At 44.8% G+C, this 22,390-nt stretch overlaps 1 protein-coding gene across 15 annotated transcripts in view; it reads left to right on the top strand.

Annotated features, from left to right (window-relative positions):
- arhgap39 (Rho GTPase activating protein 39) overlaps nucleotides 1-22,390 on the top strand; it is a 722,701-nt gene that overhangs the window by 661,204 nt on the left and 39,107 nt on the right. For 14 of the 15 annotated variants that reach the window (XM_063044607.1, XM_063044609.1, XM_063044605.1 and 11 more), the window contains one exon: nucleotides 5,636-5,727. The exons of the other annotated variant lie outside the window; for it this stretch is intronic. In XM_063044607.1, the coding sequence (XP_062900677.1) occupies nucleotides 5,636-5,727 (92 nt within the window). The remainder of the gene's footprint in view (nucleotides 1-5,635; nucleotides 5,728-22,390) is intronic. 15 annotated transcript variants of the gene reach the window in all.

Genomic DNA, 22,390 nt, shown 5'->3' with positions numbered 1-22,390 from the left:
TATCAGGACAACTTGGATAATGTTTCAAATGAGCCTCCTCCAACCCCTCTTCACCTAACCCCATCATCACACCCAAGGTCAAATTCACTGACCAAATGAAGAGAATAATCGACTGAGATAAGAACTAATCAAGGTGTGGGATGTCAAAGAACTAGTACTGTCCATTTTCCAATATCCGTTTACAAAAGACATACCTTTGATGTATTTGATCTGTGGACCTACTCAATGGACATTATTCTGGCTTCAGAAATGTATAATTTCATAATATTCCACATATTATATGAGATCCCAGCACACCAAACATTCAATGGTATTTGCAAAGTTTTATAGGTATTACCAGAGTAGCTGTCTACGCAACACAGAGTTTCTCCAAGCCTCATGCCAACAAAACTTTTCACGTGCCATCTTGGGCATGCATTCCATAGGGTGGCCACCCCTGCTCTAAACTAAGCCCCTCATGTTGAGACTCCCCCAGCATGGGGAAAAGACTGTTACCATCCACCTTAACTATACCTCTCATAGATTTAAATACCAACGAGGTTGCCCCTCGTTCTCCTGCATTCCAAACAATAAAGACCTAGCCTGACCAACCTCTCCCTGTAACTCAGGCGGTCAAGTCCTGGCAACACTCCTGTAAATGTTCACTGCACTCTTTCCAGTCTTACCATGTCTTTCCCACAACAGGGTGTCTAAAACTGTACGCAGCACTCCAAAAACTTACACAACTCAAATAAGATATCCCAACTGCTATGCTCAGTGTCCTGACTGATGAAGGCCTGCATGCTAGGCACCTTTTTCACCACCCAGTCTACCTGTGACACCACTTCAATGAATAATGTACATGCATAGCTAAGTCCCTCTGCTCCATTGTACTTCCAAGAGCCCCAACATTTATAGTGTAAGTCCTACGCCAGTTTGACTTTCCAAAATGCATTACCTTGTACTTATCTATACCGAAATCCAGAAGGTCCAGCTTCTTCAGTCACTGATGCATCCAACTCGTAGAATCATAGAACACTACAGTACCAAATTAGGCCCTTCAGCCCATCTAGTCTGGCTCTGAACTATAATTCTGTCTAATAGCATTAACCCACACTCTGACCATAGCCCTTCATACCCCTCCCATCCATTACTTATTCAAACTTCTCTTAAATGTTGAAATCAAACCTGCATCCACACTGACAGCTCATTCCACACTCACACCATCTTCTGAGTGAAGAAGTTCCCCCTCAGGTTCCCTTTAAATATTTCATCTTTCACCCTTAATCCATGACCTCTAGTTCTAGTCTTACCCAACTTCAGTGGAAACAGCCTGCTTGTATTTACCCTATCTAAACCCCACATAATTTTGTATACCTCTAACAAATCTCTCCTCATTTTTCTACATTCCAGAGAATAAAGTCCTAATCTATTCAAAGTTCAAAGTAAGTTTTATTATCAAAGTATATATATGTCACCATATACAACCTTGAGAGTCATTTTCCTGTGGGCATACTCAGCAAATCTATAGAATGGTACAGTAACTATAACAGGATCAATGAAAGATCAACCAGAGTACAGAAGACAACAAACTGTGAAATTACAAATATAAATAACAAGAATATGAGATAATGAGATAAAGAGTCCTTAAAGTGAGATTATTGGTTATGGGAACATTCCAATGATGGAACAAGTGAGTGCAGTTATACCCTTTTATGTTGAGGGGTAGAAACTGTTCTTGAAGCTGGTGGTGAGAGTCCTGAGGGTTTTATACCTTCTACCTGATGACAGCAGCAAGAAAGAGCATGACCTGGGTGGTGGGGATCTCTGATGATGAATGCTGCTTTCCTACAATGTAGATGTGCTCAATGGTTAGGGGGGCTTTCTTTCAAACTTAGGTGATAAAAGATTGGAGGGCTATGTGGGGAGGAAGGGTTAGTTTGATCTTAGAGTAGTTTAAAAGATCAGCACAATATCATGGGCTGAAGGACCTGTACTGTGCTGTACTGTTGTGTATTCTTTCTCTCTAACTCAGGTCCACAAGTCCCAGCAACATCCTTGTATATTTTCTCTGTACTCTTTCAATCTTATTGATATCTTTCCTGTAGGTAGGTGACCAGAACTACACAAAATACTCACCAAGGTCTTATACAACTTTAACGCAACATCCCATAACATAACATCTCCAGGACTGCATAACTCCCATTTGATGAACTCCTGGAGGATTCACCTTTATCACATGTCCCACCTGTTGTTTCACCCTACACTCCCTTCTGCAGGTAGTCAGCAAGCCTCTCTCCCCTAGGCAATTGATTGGTCAGTCAAACTGAACCAGAATCAGGTTTATTATCACTAACATATATTATGAAATTTACAGCAGCTGTGACAGTACAAGCTGTAAAATTATTATGTCACTAAAATAAGTACATAAATAGTGCAAGAGGAATACTGCAGCAGTGTTCATGGGCTCCTGGACCATTCAGAAATCCAGCGGTGGAGGGGAAAAAGCTGTTCAAGTGCGGAGTGTGAGTTCTTGCTGACGGTAGCAAGGCAAAGGGAGCATGCCCCGGGTGGTGACGGTTTTAATGATGGAAGCTGACTTCTTGAGGCATCGCCTTTTGAAGATCATAAACACAAGAGCTTCTGCAGATGCTGGAAATCTTGAGCAACACACACAAAATGCTGGATTTGCTGAATTCCTCCAGCATTTAGTGTGTGTTGCTTTTTGAAAGTGTTCTTGATCATGGGAGAGCATTGCGCCTGTGAAGGAACCGGCTGACTCTCCAACTCTCTGCAGCCTCTTGCGACCCTGTTCAAAGTTCAAAATAATTTTATTATCAAAGTGTGTATACGTCACCATATGCAGCCCTGAGATTCACTTAGTTGTGGCAAGTCACAGTGGATGCAAATAAATACAGATGAATCAATGAAAAACTACACACAAAGACAGACAACTAATGTGCAAAAGAAGACAAACTCTGCAAATACAAAAAAAATATCAAATAAGTAAACAATCAATAATATTGAGAACATGACCTGTAGAGTCTGTCGGTTGTGGAATCAGTTCAGAGTTCAGGTGAGTGAAGTTATCCACGCCAGTTCAGTAGCCTGATTGTTCTAAACCTGGTGGTGTGCAACCTAAGGCTCCTGTGCCTCCTTCCCAATGGCAGCAGCGTGAAGAGAGCATGGTCTGCATGGTGAGGGTCCCCATCTACAACTATGCTGTAACTAGACATCAAATTTTTCAACAAAAACGGGAAAGTGCTTACACAATGTCCCATGACATTTCCCACATGTCACACTTAGTCATATCCCAGGGGTTCTTTACAGGAGAATCAACAGACCCAAATGCAGAGATACAGCTCACCGTCCTGCAATTATTATGAAGAAACCACACGAGCGGCTATCTTTTATTTGGAGTTTGAGGAATGTCACCAAAGACTCCAGTGAATTTCTATGGATGTACCCTGGAGAGCATTCTAACTGGTTGCATCACCATCTTGTATGAAGGAGCCACTGCACAGGATCAGATGAGATTCTGCAGATGCTGGAAATACAGAGTAGCACATAAATAAATGTTGAAGGAATTCAGCCGGTCAGGCAACATCTATGGAGATGTTATGGTCCGGTCCGTAAAGTCTGCATTCCGGTTCACGGTCCAGTCTGTGGACTCAGGACTCCGGGTCTTCCAGCTGTCCCTTGTTTTGGTTGAGTTAATCATAGGCACCTGATTCCCATCTTGGGTCTTGGGATATAAGGAGCCTTGGGGTCAAGTGTGAGCTGCTGGTTTGTCTTGTCAAGATTCCCTGGGAGCAACCTGCCGGTGGAAGGCTAGAGTGGCCACTTGCCATCTTTAGGCCACGTTAGAAAACCATTGCTCCATGGAGCCTTGCTGTCGGTAGTCGGAGCTGTCTTTGCAATATGGATTTGGCTGTTTCCTGGGCCAGCTGAGTGCCTGTCAGCCACTCTGAGCTAGGTAGGGATCCGGCTGTTTCCATAGCCAGCTGAGGTTGCTGGCCGAACTGAGACTTGGAGCTACCCCGAAGGAGGGATGAAACTGTCTGTTGTTCTTTGGTGTTTGTCTCTTCTTGTCCTCGCCTCCATGGGGTAAGTCAGGCCGTTTTGCCGTTGCCCTGTGGGGGGTTCCTGCCTTGTCTTGTCTTGTCCTTGCCTCTGTGGGGTAAGTCAGGCTGTTTTGCCGTTGCCCTGCGGGGGGATCTGTCTTGTCTTTGCCTCTGTTGGGTAAGTCTGGCCATTCTGCCGTTAACCAACAGGTGGACCTGTCCCACCTTGGTGTGGAGATAAAGTTGAGTCCTAGCTTGGCTATGGATGAGTCCCAGCTCTATGTCTGTGTACTGTCCAGTCTCATGTTAGTGTCAAGTTAAAGATGAGTCCTGGCTTTTCGAAGGATAAGTCCCGGCTCTCTGTTGATCCACAGTTCCCAGTTTGTCTCTGAGCTCCAGCCTCTGAGTTATCAGCCTCCATATTCCAAGACCCCAGCTCCCAGCCTGCAGCCTCAAGATCCAAGACCCCAGCCACGTCCTGTCCTGTAGCCATATCATGTCCTTGCCTAAATTCTGGGGTCCGACCCCGAGGCCAGACCCAGGTGCTGGGTCCTTGTCCAGTCTGTGGCTCGGAGTCCCAAGCCCAGGCTCCAAGTTCATGGTTCCAAGTCCTGGTCCCGCTTTCCCTAGCCCAGGCTCCTAGTTCATAGTTCCTTGTCCAGGTTCCCTGTCTAGTCCATGTTCCTAGCCCAAGTCTGCATTCTTGTTCCTGCTCCTTGTCTATATCCTGTTACGTCCCTACTCTAGTCAAGTCCTGTTCCTTGTATTTCATTGTCTGTGTCTTGCATTTGGGTCCGATACCAGTGCCCCCATTGTGACAGGAGAGGAATAAAGAGTCAAGACTATCAGAAGAAGCTGCAGAGGGTTGTAACCTCAGCCAGCTCCATTATGGGCCCTAGCATCCCCACCATTGTGGACATTTTCAAAAGGCAATTCCTCAGGAAGGCAGCATCCATCAGTAAGGATCCTCACATTCCAAGGCATGCCCTCTGCTCATTACTATCATCAGGGAGGAGGTACAGGAGCCCAAAGATACACATTCAACATTTTAGGAACAGCTTCTTCCCCTCCACCATCAGTGTTCTGAAGGATCCATGAACCCTTGAACACTAATCACTGCATTGCTCTCTTTCTGTGCTACATATTTATTTTTTATATTTTTATTGTAACATAATACTTCTTACATCTTGCACTGTACTGCTGCCTCACAATGACAATTCCACAACATGTGTATGTCAGTGATAATAAACCTGATTCTGAGCATTAGAGAGATGCAAAGACTCTTAAAAATGAAAAATTATTTCAGACACACATCAATTTCACTGTTTGTTTTATGACTTGCAATGTTTCTCCCTGTACTGGCCTATCAATCTGCTATTAGCAATGCTGTGGCCCACAGTCATGTTTCACATTCGGTTGGGAAGGGAGAATGGTGGTGGGGGTGTGTTGCAGTTGACTAAAGGTGGTTAGTTGAAGTGCTTGCATGGGGGGATGCAGGGGAGGGTCGTAATAGGGGAGCTGCTCATTGACGTAAGGCTCAGAATAAAATTCCAGCTCTGCTGAGACCTGTGTGCACCTCCTTCTCTCTGCAGGGTCCCTGGTGACATTGATGAGGTCAATGCTCTCAAGCTGCAAGTGGATCAGTGGGTTATCCCTCAAGGGCTGACGGATCCCCACGTACCAGGTAATGCCACGTTTCAGGGCTGTGCTGGTTGAAGTGAAGGACATCCACTTTCAACCTAATGTCAGTGGCACCTCTGAAATTGCACAGGAATGTTTCAGCATTAGTGCCACAATCATTGCCCCATGTTGACCAGTCAATGCCAAGTTCCTTCCTTCAAAGAGTTGTCCAGAATATACCTTAGACTAGGAGCATAATGGTAATATTACTGAATGTGTATTCCAGAACAACACACACAAAATGGTGGAGGAACTCAGTAGGCCAGGCAGCATCTATGGAGGGAAATAAACATTCAACGTTTCAGCCCAAGAGTCTTAGGTTACTGATCCAGTGGCACTGAGGTCACATTCAACATTTCAATTAAGTAGTATTAAAAGGTATAATAGTAGTTCTGATCTCTTATGACCAGTATCTCCCCACCACTGGAGACATCTTCAAGAGGCTGTGCTTCAAGAAGGTGGCATCCATCACTAAGTAACCTCACCATCTAGAACATGCCTCTTCTCATTACTACCTTGAACGTACAGACGCACTTTCAGGAACTCGGCAACCCATTATTTCAGTGTATCAGGGAGGAGGTGCAAGAGTCTGAAGGCATGCACTGAGTGATTCAGAAACAGTTTCTTCCCTTCCACCATCAGATCTCTGAATAGCCCACATGCACCACCTCATCATTCCTTTCTTTTGCAACTATGCATTTTGTAATTTATAATGATTGTTTGTCTTTACATTACTGCTGCCTCAAAACAACAAATATAAACCTGTTTCTGATTCTAATGATGTTCTAGAACAGCTGCTATATTAACATTTGTCCAGCAATGTGGAAAATTGCCCAAGTATTCTCTATCTACAGAAGGCAAATCCCAAAGAGAGAATTTCTGCCTAAATTGTAAATTGGTTTATTATTGTCACATGTATTGAAGTTCAGTGAAAAACCTGTCTTGCAACACACTCAAAATGCTAGAAGAATTTGCAGTGCAGAAGGGAGGGGGGGAAAGAGGAGAGCGGTAGTGATAGGGGACTCGATAGTTAGAGGTGCAGATAGAAGGTTCTGTGGTCGTGACAGAGAATCCAGGATGGTTTGTTGCCTCCCAGGTGCCAGGGTCAAGGATGTCTCTGATCGATTGCATGACATTCTGAAGTGGGAGGGTGACCAGCCAGATGTCATGGTGCACATCAGTACCAATGACATAGCAAGGAAGAGTGAAGAGGTCCTGGATAGTGAGTATGGAGAGCTTGGTAGGAAGTTGAAAAGCAGGACCTCAAGGGTGGTAATCTCAGGATTGCTACCTGTGCTAGGTGCCAGTGAGGGTAGGAATAGGATGCTCTGGAGGAGGAACAAGTGGCTGAGGAACTGGTGTAGGGGACAGGGTTTCAGATTTCAGGATCAATGGGACCTCTTCTGGGGCAGGTGGGACCTGTACAAGAGAGACGGGTTACACTTGAACCACAGGGGGACCAATATCCTTTCAGGGAGGTTTGTTAGTGCTATTGGGGAGGCTTTAAACTAGATTTGCAGGGGGATGGGAACCAGAGTGCCAGAGCTGACAGTGTGGCTGGGGTGGAAATAAATGATGTTGAAAGTTTAAGCAAATCCGCTGATAGAAAGGTTGTGAGTGGTGGTAAAAATCTTCTGAGGTATATATATTTCAATGCTAGGAGTATTGCGGGGAAGGCGGATGAGTTGAGGGCGTGGATTGACACGTGGAATTATGATGTTGTAGCAATTAGTGAAACTTGGCTACAGGAGGGGCAGGACTGGCAGCTTAATATTCCAGGGTTCCGATGTTTCAGATGTGATCGAGGCAGAGGAATGAAAGGTGGGGGAGTAGCATTGCTTGTTAGGGAAAATATTACAGCAGTGCTCAGGCAGGACAGATTAGAGGGCTTGTCTACTGAGTCCTTATGGGTGGAGCTGAGAAACAGGAAAGGTATGGCCACATTAGTGGGATTGTATTACAGACCACCCAATAGTCAACGAGACTTGAAAGAGCAAATCTGCAGAGAGATAGCAGGCAACTGCAGGAAACATAAAGTTGTGGTGGTAGGGGATTTTAATTTTCCATACATTGATTGGGACTCCCATACTGTTAGGAGTCTAGATGGTTTAGAGTTTGTAAAATGTGTTCAGGAAAGTTTTCTGAATCAATATATAGAGGGACCAACTAAAGGGGATGCAATATTGGATCTCCTGTTAGGAAACAAATTAGGGCAAGTGACAGAAGTCTGTGTAGGGGAGCACTTTGGTTCCGGTGATCATAACACCATTAGTTTCAATTTGATCATGGACAAGGATAGATCTGGTCCTAGGGTTGAGGTTCTGAACTGGAAGAAGGCCAAATTTGAAGAAATGAGAAAGGATCTAAAAAGCGTGGATTAGGACAGGTTGTTCTCTGGCAAAGATGTGATTGGTAGGTGGGAAGCCTTCAAAGGGGAAATTTTGAGAGTGCAGTGTTTGTATGTTCCTGTCAGGATTAAAGGCAAATTGAATAGGAATAAGGAACCTTGGTTCTCAAGGGATATTGCAACTCTGATAAAGAAGAAGGAGTTGTATGAAATGTATAGGAAACGGGGTAAATCAGGTGCTTGAGGAGTATAAGAAGTGCAAGAAAATACTTAAGAAAGAAATCAGGAGGGCAAAAAGAAGACATGAGGTTGCCTTGGCAGTCAAAGTGAAGGATAATCCAAAGAGCTTTTACAAATATATTAAGAGCAAAAGGATTGTAAGGGATAAAATTGGTCCTCTTGAAGATCGGAGTGGTCGACTTTGTGCAGAACCAAAGGAAATGGGGGCGATCTTAAATAGGTTTTTTGCGTCTGTATTTACTAAGGAAGCTGGCATGAAATCTATGGAATTGAGGGAATCAAGTAGTGAGACCATGGAAACTGTACAGATTGAAAAGGAGGAGGTGCTTGCTGTCTTGAGGAAAATTAAAGTGGATAAATCCCCGGGACCTGACAGAGTGTTCCCTCGGACCTTGAAGGAGACTAGTGTTGAAATTGCGGGGGCCCTGGCAGAAATATTTAAAATGTCGCTGTCTACGGGTGAAGTGCCGGAGGATTGGAGAGTGGCTCATGTTGTTCCATTGTTTAAAAAAAGGATCGAAAAGTAATCCGGGAAATTATAGGCCGGTGAGTTTAACGTCAGTAGTAGGTAAGTTATTGGAGGGAGTACTAAGAGACAGAATCTACAAGCATTTGGATAGACAGTGACTTATTAGGGAGAGTCAACATGGCTTTGTGCGTGGTAGGTCATGTTTGACCAATCTGTTGGAGTTTTTCGAGGAGGTTACCAGGAAAGTGGATGAAGGGAAGGCAGTGGATATTGTCTACATGGATTTCAGTAAGGCCTTTGACAAGGTCCCGCATGGGAGGTTAGTTAGGAAAATTCAGTTGCTAGGTATACATGGAGAGGTGGTAAATTGGATTAGACATTGGCTCGATGGAAGAAGCCAGAGAGTGGTGGTAGAGAATTGCTTCTCTGAGTGGAGGCCTGTGACTAGTGGTGTGCCACAGGGATCAGTGCTGGGTCCATTGTTATTTGTCATCTATATCAATGATCTGGATGATAATGTGGTAAATTGAATCAGCAAGTTTGCTGATGATACAAAGATTGGAGGTGTAGTAGACAGTGAGGAAGGTTTTCAGAGCCTGCAGAGGGACTTGGACCAGCTGGAAAAATGGGCTGAAAAATGGCAGATGGAGTTTAATACTGACAAGTGTGAGGTATTGCACGTTGGAAGGACAAACCAGCGTAGAACATACAGGGTTAATGGTAAGGCACTGAGGAGTGCAGTGGAACAGAGGGATCTGGGAATACAGATACAAAATTCCCTAAAAGTGACGTCACAGGTAGATAGGGTCGTAAAGAGAGCTTTTGGTACATTGGCCTTTATTAATCAAAGTATTGAGTATAAGAGCTGGAATGTTATGATGAGGTTGTATAAGACATTGGTGAGGCCGAATCTGGAGTATTGTGTTCAGTTTTGGTCACCAAATTACAGGAAGGATATAAATAAGGTTGAAAGAGTGCAGAGAAGGTTTACAAGGATGTTACCGGGAATTGAGAAACTCAGTTACAGAGAAAGGTTGAATAGGTTAGGACTTTATTCCCTGGAGCGTAGAAGAATGAGGGGAGATTTGATAGAGGTATATAAAATTATGATGGGTATAGATAGAGTGAATGCAAGCAGGCTTTTTCCACTGAGGCAAGGGGAGAAAAAAACCAGAGGACATGGGTTAAGGGTGAGGGGGGGAAAGTTTAAAGGGAACATTAGTGGGGGCTTCTTCACACAGAGAGTGGTGGGAGTATGGAATGAGCTGCCAGACGAGGTGGTAAATGCAGGTTCTTTTTTAACATTTAAGAATAAATTGGACAGATACATGGATGGGAGGTGTATGGAGGGATATGGTCCGTGTGCAGGTCAGTGGGACTAGGCAGAAAATGGTTCGGCACAGCCAAGAAGGGCCAAAGGGCCTGTTTCTGTGCTGTAGTTTCTATGGTTCTATGGTTCTAAGAACGTGGTAGGTCAGGCAGCATCTATGGAAAAGAATAAACAGTTGATGTTTTGGGCCGAGACCCTTCATCAGGACTGGAAAGGAAGAGGAGAATTAAGAGTAAGAAGGTGGGGGACTGAAGGAAGAAGTACAAGGTGGTAAGTGATATTGAAACCCAGAGATGGGGATGGGGTGAAGTGAAGAGCTGGGAAGTTGATGGGTGAAAACTTGTCTTGCATACAAGACAAGTCATACGTACTGATCTGTATTACAGTGAGGTAAAGGGAATTACAGAGGCATGAGAGAGGAGTTTTCCTGAATTGTTTGGTAAAGAACAGGTAGGGACATGTTCAGCACAGCTTTGTGGGCCGAAGGGCCTGTATTGCACTGTAGGTTTTCTGTGTTTCTAACACTAGCAGAGCAGCATTGGCAGGAATTTCGGGAAGCAATTCGGAAGGTACCAGATATATCCATCCCAAAGAGGAAGAAGTATTCTGAAGGCAAGATGACACAGTCATGACTAACGAGAAGTCAAAGCCAACATAAAAGCCAAAGAGAGGGTATATCATAGACCAAAAATTTGTGGGAAGTTAGAGGATTGGGAAGCTTTCAAATATCAACAGAAGGCAACTAAAAAAGTCATTAAGAAGGTAAAGATGGAATATGAATTTAAGCCAGCCAATAATATTAAAGTTTCTTCAGATACATAAAGTGTAAAAGAGAAGTGAAAGTGGATATCAGACCACCGGAAAACTGCTGGAGGGGCAGTAATGGGCACAAGAAAATGGCAGATGAACTGAATACATATTTTGTATCGGTCTTCACTGTGGAAGACACTAGCAGTATGGCGGAAGTTCCAGATGTTAGGGGTTATGAAGCGTGTGAAGTTACCATAACCAGAGAGAAGGTTCTTGGGAACCTGAAGGGTCTGAAGGTAGGTAAGTCACCTGGACCAGATGATTACACCCCAGGGTTCTGAAAGAGGTGGCTGAAGAGATTGTGGAGGCATTAGTAATGATCTTTCAAGAATCACGAGATTCTGGAATGGTTCCGGAAGGCTGGAAAATTAGAAATGTCACTCCACTCTTCAAGAAAGGAGAGAGACAGAAGAAAGGAAATTATAGGCCAGTTTGTCTGACCTCAGTGGTTGGGAAGAGGTTGGAGTCGATTGTTAAGGATGAGGTTTCAGGGTATTTGGAGGAATATGGTAAAATAGGCTGTAGTCAGCATAGTTTCCTCAAGGGAGAATCTTGCCTGACAAATCAGTTGGAATTCTTTGAAGAAGTAACAAGCAGGATAGACAAAGGAGAATCGGTTGATGTTGTGTACTTGGACATTCAGAAAGCTTTTGACAAGGTGCCACATATGAAGCTGTTTAACAAGCTACGAGCCCATGGTATTACAGGAAACATTCTCGCATGGATAAGGCCTTGGCTGACAGGCAGAAGGCAAAAAGTGGGAATAAAGGGAGCCTTTCTGGTTGGTTGCCAGTGACTACTGGTGTTCCACAGGGAATCGATTCTTTTTACATTATATGTTGATTATTTGGATGATAGAATTGTGCTGGGCAGCCCACAAGTGTCACCACGCTGCCAGTGCCAACATAGCATGCCCACAGCTCAGTAGCCATATGTCTTTAGACTGTGGGAAGAAATATAAGCACCCCAAGGAAACCCATGCAGTCACGAAGAAAATGTACAAACTCCTTACAAGCTGTGGCAGGAATTGACCCCCGATTGCTGGCATTGTAAAGCATTGCGTAAACTGCTTCTCTATCATTGGCAACCAAGCTCAAGCAGACCCTACGCCTGACACCATTACTGTTTCACCAAACTTAAATATGAACTCTTGCTTTCAGCAACTGCCATTCACCTCTCCTCTAATGGTCCCCATTCTCACCTCCTTTGCAGAATCCAGCACTGATAGCTGTGATCCTGCTTATTTCCCTCTTGCAGCTGTCTCCAACTTTGGCTACGTCCACACTAGACCAGATAAGTCCGTAACCGAAGATTTTTCTCTTTGTTTTGACCCTCCATCCACACTGAAACGGAGTTTTCCTCCCCCGAAAACGGAGCTTTCTAAAACACTCTCCAGAGTGTTTAAATCTGAAAATGCCAGTTGGCCATTGTAGTGTGTACAGGGTAATTGGCTAATTTAAAAAACGCTGTCATGACGTGCCAGAACAAATGGTGGTGGCAGCGTGGTATTTCGTTGTTTTCTTTAACACAACCTCCAACACCATAACACAGAGGTCCCCAACCACCGGGCCGCAAAGCATGTGCTACCGGGCCGCGAGGAAACGATATGAGTCAGCTGCACCTTTCCTCATTCCCTGTCATGCACTGCTGAACTTGAACATAGGGTTGCCAACTGTCCCGTATTTGCCGGGACATCCCGTATATTGGGCTAAATTGGTTTGTCCCATACAGGACTGCCCTTGTCCCGTATTTCCCCCTCTAAGGTAGAGCGTTTCTTTGAAACCTTTCATGCCAAAATGGCATAAAGTGAAGAAGAAATTACCATTAATTTATATGGGAAACATTTTTGAGCGTTCCCAGACCCAAAAAATAACCTACCAAATCATACCAAATAACACATAAAACCGAAAATAACACTAACATATAGTAAAAGCAGGAATGATATGATAAATACACAGCCTATATAAAGAAGAAATAATGTATGCACAGTATAGTCGGGAAGATTAAGCCAAAACTGATTTGTGGAAAAAAATCGGCACGTACACGCATGCTCACGTCACGCATGCGCACACAGGTGCCCGCACAAGGCTTCATGGTCATGGTAGTCTTTCCTGGGGTAAATACAAGTGTCCTGGGATTTGACTGCTACTTTTGTCCCTTATTTGGGAGTTGGCAACCCTAACTGTAAAAGACATTTCGAGGTGAGCTTAACCCCACTTGAACACCACCCCCCGCAAACCCCCCCCCCCCCCCGGTCGGCCGGTCCGCAAGAATATTGTCAATATTAAATCGGTCCACAGTGCAAAAAAGGGTTGGGGACCCCTGCCATAACAACAATATCTGACAATAGATGTGTAACATCCTAATGTAACATTGTATGGAAATACAAGATAACACTGATGCAGACATGTTTTATACATTTAACAAGGTGCTTTATTAACGTATTGCTTGTGCAAACATTCAATAGATGCAATAGTCACTTCTGCCCAGTAACTCGTTTTATTGCACATGTTAAATACAGCAAAATAATATACAAAGACATGGCAAAAGTAAAGGCAAACAAATTAGGTAACAGCAAATTTCACTGTTGCCCTGTAACAAGCCTTATTGCATTTAGTTGTAGTTGTCATCCCTTTCATCGGTGAAGAGACTATGGCTGTAGGAAATGTTTCTGGACAAATGCGCACCAAGTCTTTCGTTTGGCAATTTCCTTTTAAGTTTTTCTGGTCTGTAACTGGACAAACGCACACCAAGTATACCGTTTCCTCTTCGCTTGTTTTCTGTGTGTCCTGCGCATGCCCAGTAGGAGGAGATTCACCCAAATACCCATTCTGATGTGGACGGAGGTATTTTCAGAAACGCCTGGTGTGGATGCCTATCGTTTTTACGCAAAACCGGTGTTTTCAAAATTATCCGGTGTAGTGTGGACGTAGCCTCCCTTCCCCCTACCCCATCTGCCTCTCAGTTTTTCTCTTCTCTCATTGTTTGCCTCTGTCAGGGAAGTCGGGGTCTGGGCAGGGAAGTTTCGATGCCCGTACAATTGGCTCGGGTGCAAGGTTGGATCAGTCTGGGTGCAAAACTAATTTGAAGACTTGAGACGCAAACACGAGGAAATCTGCAGATGCTGGAATTTCAAGCAGCACACATAAAAGTTGCTGGTGGAACACAGCAGGCCAGGCAGCATCTATAGGAAGGTCTCGGTCTCGGCCTGAAACGTCGACTGTACCTCTTCCTAGAGAGGTTGCCTGGCCTGCGCGTTCACCAGCAACTTTTATGTGTGTTGCTTGAAGACTTGAGAATGGCTTCGGGCTGGGTGACAAAACCTGGGCCAGGAACAGGTCTCTGGCCAGGGTGGTCTAGCTGCTGAACCTTTCACAGTAGCCAGGTCCCAGTGTGAGGTATGATATGCTGTTTAGACAATTTAAACACTGGTCCAGATCAGAGGCAAGAGCCAATTTCGCTCGTTCTGTGCAATCTTCACTCTTCTCTTAAGGACACCAGAGTTGGGATCGGAGGTGAGAGCCAGTCGCTCTCCACGATGTTCACTCATCTCTCCAGGCTGCCAGAGCCTTTCAGTGTTCTGTTGTTGGGTCAATTTAAATGCCAGCTCAGGTAGACTGAAAAGACAGAGTGTCCGTCCAGATGAGAGCTGATTTCGCTCCTTCTCTGTGATGGTCGCTGAGGCTATGAAAACTGCCCCGGCTGCTGTGCTCTGTGTCCGCTAATATGATGAACTGGTAAACAAGGCTTTTGGCCTACTCTGGGCTGCTCTAGTTTTGAATTGGAATGCTGTTGTTCACTTTAATTGCTTGTGTAATTTTTTTTCTCTTTCTTTTGCGTATCAAGTGTTGGTCTTTTATTTTTATTTTTTGTTCTTTTTTTTAATTAGGTTCTTTCAGGTTTCTTGCTTTGTGGCTACCTGTGATCAAACAAATCTCAAGGTTTTACTGTCTCCCAACTCAACCTCTGGCTGCTCTCTCTTACATGACAGTACCGACCCATTATCTTGCACCCTTATTCAATGCACCGCTCACCTGGGGCTCCATCGCACCACTCCCCTTCCCCTCATTACACTGGCCACCTTGCCTCTCCAATCTTAGTCCTGATGCAGCGTTCCAACCCAAAGTGTTGACAGTTCCTTTTCTCCCACAGATGCTGCTCAACGCGCTGAGTTCCTCTGGCAGGTTATTTCTTGCTCTGGATTCCAGCACCTGCAGTGTCTTGTGTTTCCACCGGTATACAAGGACCAGTTGTGGTTCCTAAATGATTAACTTTCCGCCACACACTCTCAAGCAATGAATGAGAAAAAGCTCTCCTCGGATCCCCCCAAAAATTAGTTTTATTTGTCACATGTACATCGAAACATACGGTGAAAAGCGTTGTTTGCATCAACGATCAACACAGTCCAATAATTGAGCTGGGGGCAGCCCGCAAATGTCCCTACAATTCCAGCACCAACGTAGCACGCCCACAATTTACTAACTGAACGTTTTTGGACCGTGGGAAGAAACCAGAGCACCCAGAGGGAACCCACATGGTCACCAGAAGAATGTACAAACTCCTTACAGACAGTGGCGTGAATTGAATCACAATCAGTGAACTCTATAAAACTTAGCACTAACCACTACGTTACCGTGCCGCCCCTTATCTCCCTTAAACCTTGAACTGTTTACCCCTTAAACGTACCTAGGGATTGAGTAGAGTCAATGTGGATTTATGAAAGTGAGGTCATTTGTTAGTGGTTTTTGAAGTTGTATGATAGGCTGAAGTAGCTTTTTTATTTCAAAAGTAAACTTTAGTCATCATTTTTTAAAAATTATAAACGCAGTACAAAGTTTTGTATGTTTATGGCCAAAACATTCAGCAGTCTTGATCTAAGACTTTGAGATTGATGAGTCCGGATTGGGCTCTGTTTAGCACAATGCTATTGCAGCTCAGAGTTCAATTCCAGTGCCGTCTGTAAGGAGTTTGTACATTCTCCCCATAACTGCGTGAGTTTCTCCTGGGTGCTCCAGTTTCCTCCCACAGTCCAAAGACATACTGGTTCGTAGGTTAATTGGTGGGTTGATTGCCCTTCGATTAGGCTTGGGTTAAATAGATGGTTTGCTGGGTGGCACAGGTCAGTGTGCCAGACGGGCCTTTCCTGCTGAATAATATAAATAAAATAAAATTCTTCGCCGAATCAGGCAGGGGAATAGCAGAGACAACAGCAGTCAGAACAGTATTGTTCTTCCTGTGGGGACTGTGCCTTCATGAGGGGGAGATGGCAGGGAAAGAAGGGAAGCAGATTTTGCCTTCCAAAGTAGATTGCAGTGAGGACAATCACTCAGAGAAACTAGCAGCAGCTGCATTGAAAATAGAACGGCAATCGTGTCATCCTGCTAGAGATGAGAGCGCGGTACGCTCAGAAATGGTGCGACATTACATTGCTTTTCTTCTGTTCGAAGTGTGCACTATTAAAGAAGCTGCTGCTTTGTTGTCACTCTTAACAAATTAAATATAAGGCACCTTTTGGCATCTGCTGTCCCCCGAGACACTATTAGCTCAGAAGGAGTTGCTTTGCATTTGAAGGAATTAAGTAACTGTACAGCGCTGATGCAATTAGTTAGGCAGCTGCTTAGAATTCCTGCTGTGATTTTGATTCTTGCTTTTGTAATAACTCTTTAGGTCCCAGAGAAGATTCTCTTTCCTCGTTAGGTGTAGACATGCAGCGAGCAGCACATCACTTACCTTCCCCTCTCTGCCAGATTAGATGTGTGCGAAGGTATCTCAAAGTCAAAGTAAATGTATTATCAAAGTACGTGTATGTTGCCATATACTACTCTGAGATTCATTTTCTTACAAGCATTTCAACGCCCATCAACCCTACTGGGGCATAGGCTGCCAACAGCAGCTTGCTAGAGTCTTCTGTCCTTCCAATTGTCCCTAGATGTAGCCCATCTTCTTGGATCTCTTCTCTCCCAGGAAAAGATGAGCTTCTGTTGGTGTTTCTGTAGCTCTGGGTTTTTGCAGGATGGGTTGCTAGCCCCATGCCCAAACCTCCTCCTTTCACAGCCGGGCTTGGGACTGTCCATGGCGGAGTTGCAAACATTTCAAAGTTCAAAGTAAATTTATACTCTGAAACCTCTGTTAGTCAGAGCTGACCATGGATGTTGTGTCCTAGCTGTCTAGATATGCAAGCCTGGGTAGTACGATATGGAGAGCAAGCTGTTGCCCATGTAGCAAACTCCCCATCTCCACGCATCTGATGAATCCAGAGGAACAGTTTGGTATCAGCAGCATCGCAGGAGTTGCCAGTCAACAGTCAACTCAACATAGGACTGCCTTAGGGACTCCAGCTGCGGATTTTTCTTGGGGTTTGCTCACGAACCCTTCACCATGAGTGAGTATAGCTACAAGGCAGCAGAAGTTAGAAATCAGAGTTATCCTTCTCCTAGATGAGCTGCCAACCACAGCTGATGAGCCCCATCTGCCTGGAGTGACTGGTTTTAAGGCACCAGTAACCCCCCTTCTCCTGTCAGTAGAAACAGTTCTGCCGGGCTTAATAGCTAAGCCACCTGTGAAGGCCAGGAGCTGGACTTGGTTGTCAGAGGCTACTTGAAAGCATGCTAGTGGGAGCATTTAATAGGCAGTGGGAGCTTGTCCCCATTACCACCCCAACTGCATCAACCTCAAGGAACCAAATTTATTATCAAAGTACATGTATATCACCATATACTCCCTGGGATTCATTTTCTTACAGGCATTCACAGTAGAACAAAGAAATACAATAGAATCAAAACTACACACAAAGACTGACAAACAGCCAATGTGCAAAAGAAGACAAATTGTGCAAATACAAAAATAAGTAAATAAATAGATAAATAAATAAACAAACAAACAGATAGTATTGAGAATATGAGTTGTAGAGCCCTTGGGTGTGAGTCCATAGGTTGTGGGAAAGTTATACAATAGAATTTATGAAAATCTATATATCAACAAAGACTGACAAATAACCAGTGCACATAAGAGGACAAACAGTGTACAAAGAGATACTGAGAACATGGGTTGCAGAGTCATTGAAAATGAGTCTAGGCTGTGGAATTGTGGTGAGTGAAGTCACAATCTCGGCAGAAATGTGGATGGGCAAATTAGGGCTGCAGCAGCTGCCTTCAGCAGGATTGGGACTTGATTTCAGAGAACATGTTTTCATTTTTTTAATTTATTTATTTAAAGCTATGGCACGGAACAGGACCTTTTGCCAAATGAGTTGCATCACCTAGTAACTTAGCTATTTAATACTAGCCTAATCACAGGACGATTTACAATAACAAACTACTTTTTTATTGAGATACAGTGCAGCATCGGCCCTTCCAGCCCTTTGAGCCGCACCACCCGGCAATCCTCCATTTAACCCGAGCCAAATCATGGGCCAATATACAATGACCAATTAACCTACAGCCAGTACGTCTGTGATTGAGAGATAGATACCTTATTGATCCCAAAGGAAGTTACAGTGTCACAGTACCATTACAAGTGCACAGATATACAAATATACAAATATTAGTAGAGAAGTAAGAATAAAAAAATAAGTTACCTGAGACAGTCTGATTGGAGGAGGTCATCACTTTCCTGGTTCTATGTTGACTCATTATAGAGCCTGATGCCGAGGGAAAGAATTATCTCATATAGAGCTCTTCAGGGCAGCACAGTTGTCTTATTCTTTTACCAAAAGTGCTCCTCTGTTCAGCCAAGGTGGCATGCAAAGGGTGAAGAATATTGTCCAGAATTTTCCATAGGGTGTCTTGTTCTACCATAGCCTCCAGTGTGACCAGTTTGATTATAACAGAGCCAGCCTTTCTTATCAGTTTATTGAGCCTGTTGGCATTCCCTGTATTGATGCCATTGCCCCAGCACACCACCATATAGAAGACTGTACTGGCAACAGCAGACTGGTAGAGCATGTGAAGGAGAGGCCTGCATACTACAAAGGACCTCAGTGTCCTCAGGAAGTAGGTGCCACTCTTACCCTTCTTGTACACAGCCTTTGTGTTGGTACTCCACTCAAGTCTGTCATCCAGGTGCACCCCCAGGTACTTGTAGGCCCTCACCACATCCACATCCTCACCACTAGTAAAGCAGGGAGCAATGCAGTGCAGAGTTAGTCTTCCTAAAGTCCATCACCGTCTCTTTGTCTTACTGATACTGAGCAACAGACAATCCAGCTTGCATCATTTGACAAATTCCTCCACCCATGCCCTGTATTCAAACTCCTGTCCTCTCTTGCTGAGTCATTAGATAATTTCTGAGGACGACGTGACTCAATGTTGTATCTAAAGTCCGAGGTATACGGGGTAAACAGGAAGGGAGCCAATACAGTCCCCTGTGGGGCCCCAGTGCTACTTATCGGGTGGTAATCTTAGGGTTGTTGCCTGTGCCATGCGACAGTGAGGGTAGGAATAGAATGAGGTGGCAGATAAATATGAGGCTGAAGAATTAGAGCAGGAGGCAGGGATTCAGATTTCTGGATAATTGGGATCTCTTCTGGGGTAGGTGGGACCTGTACAAAAGGGACGGGTTGCACTTGAAACCAAGGGGGGCCAAAATTCTTGCAGACAGGTTTACTAGAGCTGTTGGGAGTGGTTGAACTAATATGGCAGGGGGATGGGAACCTGTATGATAGAGATGAGGATGAGCCAGCAGGTTTACAAGCAGATGATGGGTGTAACATGAATGTAAGGAAGGACAAGCCAATGATTGGATCCAAATGCAGACAGAGTAAAGAGCTAGATTGGGTGTTGTATAATAGCCCAGATCTTATTAGGGAGCTTAACATAAAGGAACCCTTAGGAGGCAGTGATCATAATATGATTGAATTCATACTGCAGTTTGAGAGGGAAAAGCATAAGTCAAATGTATCAGTATCACAATGGAATAAAGGGAATTACAGAGGCATGAGAGAGGAGTTTGCCCAGGTGGATTGGAGGAGGATACTGACAGCAGAGCAGAGATGGCTGGAGTTTCTGGGAATAGATCACAAGGTGCAGGATAGATATGTTCTGCAGATGAAGAAGTTCGCAAATGGCCGGGATAAACAACCGTGGCAGACAAAGGAAGTTAAGGACTGCATAAAAGCCACGGAAAGGGCATATAAGTGTTGGTTCTTGTAACATAAGGTAGCAAAAGTGAGTGGGAAGTTGGATGATTGGGAAGCTTTTAAAATCCAACCAAAGGCAATTAAAAAGCTATAAGAAGGGAAAAAGTGAAATATGAGGGCAGACTAGCCAATAATATAAAGCAGGATACCAGAGTTTTTTTAGTTATATAAAGAGTAAAAGGGAGGTGAGAGTTCATATTGGACCACTGGAAAATGATGCTGGTGAGGTTGTAATGGGGGACAAAGAAATGGTAGATGAACTTAATGGGTACTTTACATCTGTTTTCACTGTGGAAGACACTAGCAGTGTGCCAGAGATCCGTGAGTGTCAGCGAGCAAGAGTGGGTGCCATTGCTGTTCAAAAGGAGAAAATGCTAGGCAGACTCAAAGGTCTTAAGGTGGATAAGTCCCCTGGGTGAGATGGACTACATCCCAGAGTCCTGAGAGAGGTTGCTGAAGAGATAATGGGTGCATTGGTCATGATCTTTCAAGAATCACTTGATTCTAGCATGGTCCCGGAAGACAGAAAGATTGCAAATGTCTTTCCACTCTTTAAGAAGGGAGGAAAGCAAAAGAAAGGAAATTATAGGCCACTTAATCTTACCTTAGTTGGGTAAGTGTTGGAGTCTATTATTAAGGATAAGGTTTTGAGGTACTTGGAGACTCTTGATAAAATAAGTCAAAGGCAGCATGGTTTCTGTAAAGGGAAATCTTGCCTGGCGTTACAGAAAAGATACTGGTATGGATAGCAGAATAGCTGACATTCAGGAGGCAGTGAGTGGGAATAAAAGGAGCCTTTTCTGGTTGGCTGCCGGTGACTAGTGGTGTTCTCAGGGGTCAGTATTGGGACCGCTGCTTTTCACATTGTTTGTCAGTGATTTGGATAATGGAATTGATGGCTTTGTGGCAAAATTTGCAGAGTACGAAAATAGGTGGAGGGGTAGGTAGTGCTGAGGAAGCAATGTGATTGCAGCAGGACTTGAACGAAATGGAAGAATGGGCAAAAAAAGTGGCAGATGGAATACAATGTGGGGAAATGTTTAGGTAAAAGGAACAATAGTGCAGACTATTATCTAAATGGGGAGAATGTTCAAACATCAGAGGTGCAGAGGGACCTCGTGCAGGACTCCCAGAAGGTTAATTTACAGGTAGAGTCTGTGGTAAAGAAGGCAAATGCAACATTGGTATTTATTTCAAGGGGAATAGAGGAGATAATACTGAGCCTTTATAAGACACTAGTCAGGCCGCATTTAGAGTATTGTCAACAATTTTCGGTCCCATATCTCAGAAAGGATGTGTTGTCATTGGAGAGAGTCCGGAGGAGGTCACGGGGATGATTCTAGGAATGAAGGGGTTAACATGTAAGAAGCTTTTGGCAGCTTTGGGCCTGTACTCACTGGAATTTAGAAGAATGCGTGGGGATCTCATTGAAACCTAGCGAATGTTGGGCCGGCTGGTGGCACAATGACATCGGCACCAGACCCGGGAACCTCCGTTCCCGGGTTCAAAACCAGTCGGGTCTGCCCCCCGAGTACGCTCTCCATCCGTGCTGGGTTGAGTGTCGAGATCGCAACTCGACCTCGTAAAATAAAAAAGGGAAAAATACTGAGAAAATGTCTGTGTGAGGAGTGGCGAGCCACTCAGTCTCTCTCCCCCTCCCTCTCTCCCCCTCCCTCTCTCCCCCTCCCTCTCTCCCCTCCCTCTCTCTCCCCTCCCTCTCTCCCCTCCCTCTCTCCCCTCCCTCTCTCTCCCCTCCCTCTCTCTCCCCTCCCTCTCTCTCCCCTCCCTCTCTCTCCCCTCCCTCTCTCTCCCCTCCCTCTCTCTCCCCTCCCTCTCTCTCCCCTCCCTCTCTCCCCCTCCCTCTCTCCCCCTCCCTCTCTCCCCCTCCCTCTCTCCCCTCCCCCTCCCCCCTCCCCCTCCCCCCCTTGTAAAAGCCATGAAAAGTCATCATGGACACACACGCAGACACACACACACAGACTCGCACACACGCAGGCACACGCCAAACAAAAAAAGAAAAAGAAACCTGTCCGATGTTGAAAGGACTAGATAGGGTGGCTGTGGAAGGATTCTGGGGGTATCCAGATATAGAGGGCACAGCCTCAAAATTGAGGAGCAGCCCTTTAAAATGGAGATGAGTTTGTCTAGCCAGAGAGCAGTGAATCTGTGGAATGCTCTGCCACAGACTGCAGTGGAGGCCAGGCCTGTGTGTGTACTTTAAGCGGAGGTTGATCATTTCCTGATTGGTCAGGGCATCACAGGATATGGTAAGAAGGCAGGTGTATGGGGTTGAGTGGGATCCAGGATCAGCCAGGAATGGTGGAGCAGACTCAAT

Source organism: Mobula hypostoma, chromosome 3, assembly GCF_963921235.1.
Source record: "Mobula hypostoma chromosome 3, sMobHyp1.1, whole genome shotgun sequence".
Taxonomy (NCBI): domain Eukaryota; kingdom Metazoa; phylum Chordata; class Chondrichthyes; order Myliobatiformes; family Myliobatidae; genus Mobula; species Mobula hypostoma.
The sequence above is the reverse complement of the archived record's forward strand: the minus strand, read 5'-3'. Positions and strand labels throughout refer to the sequence as shown.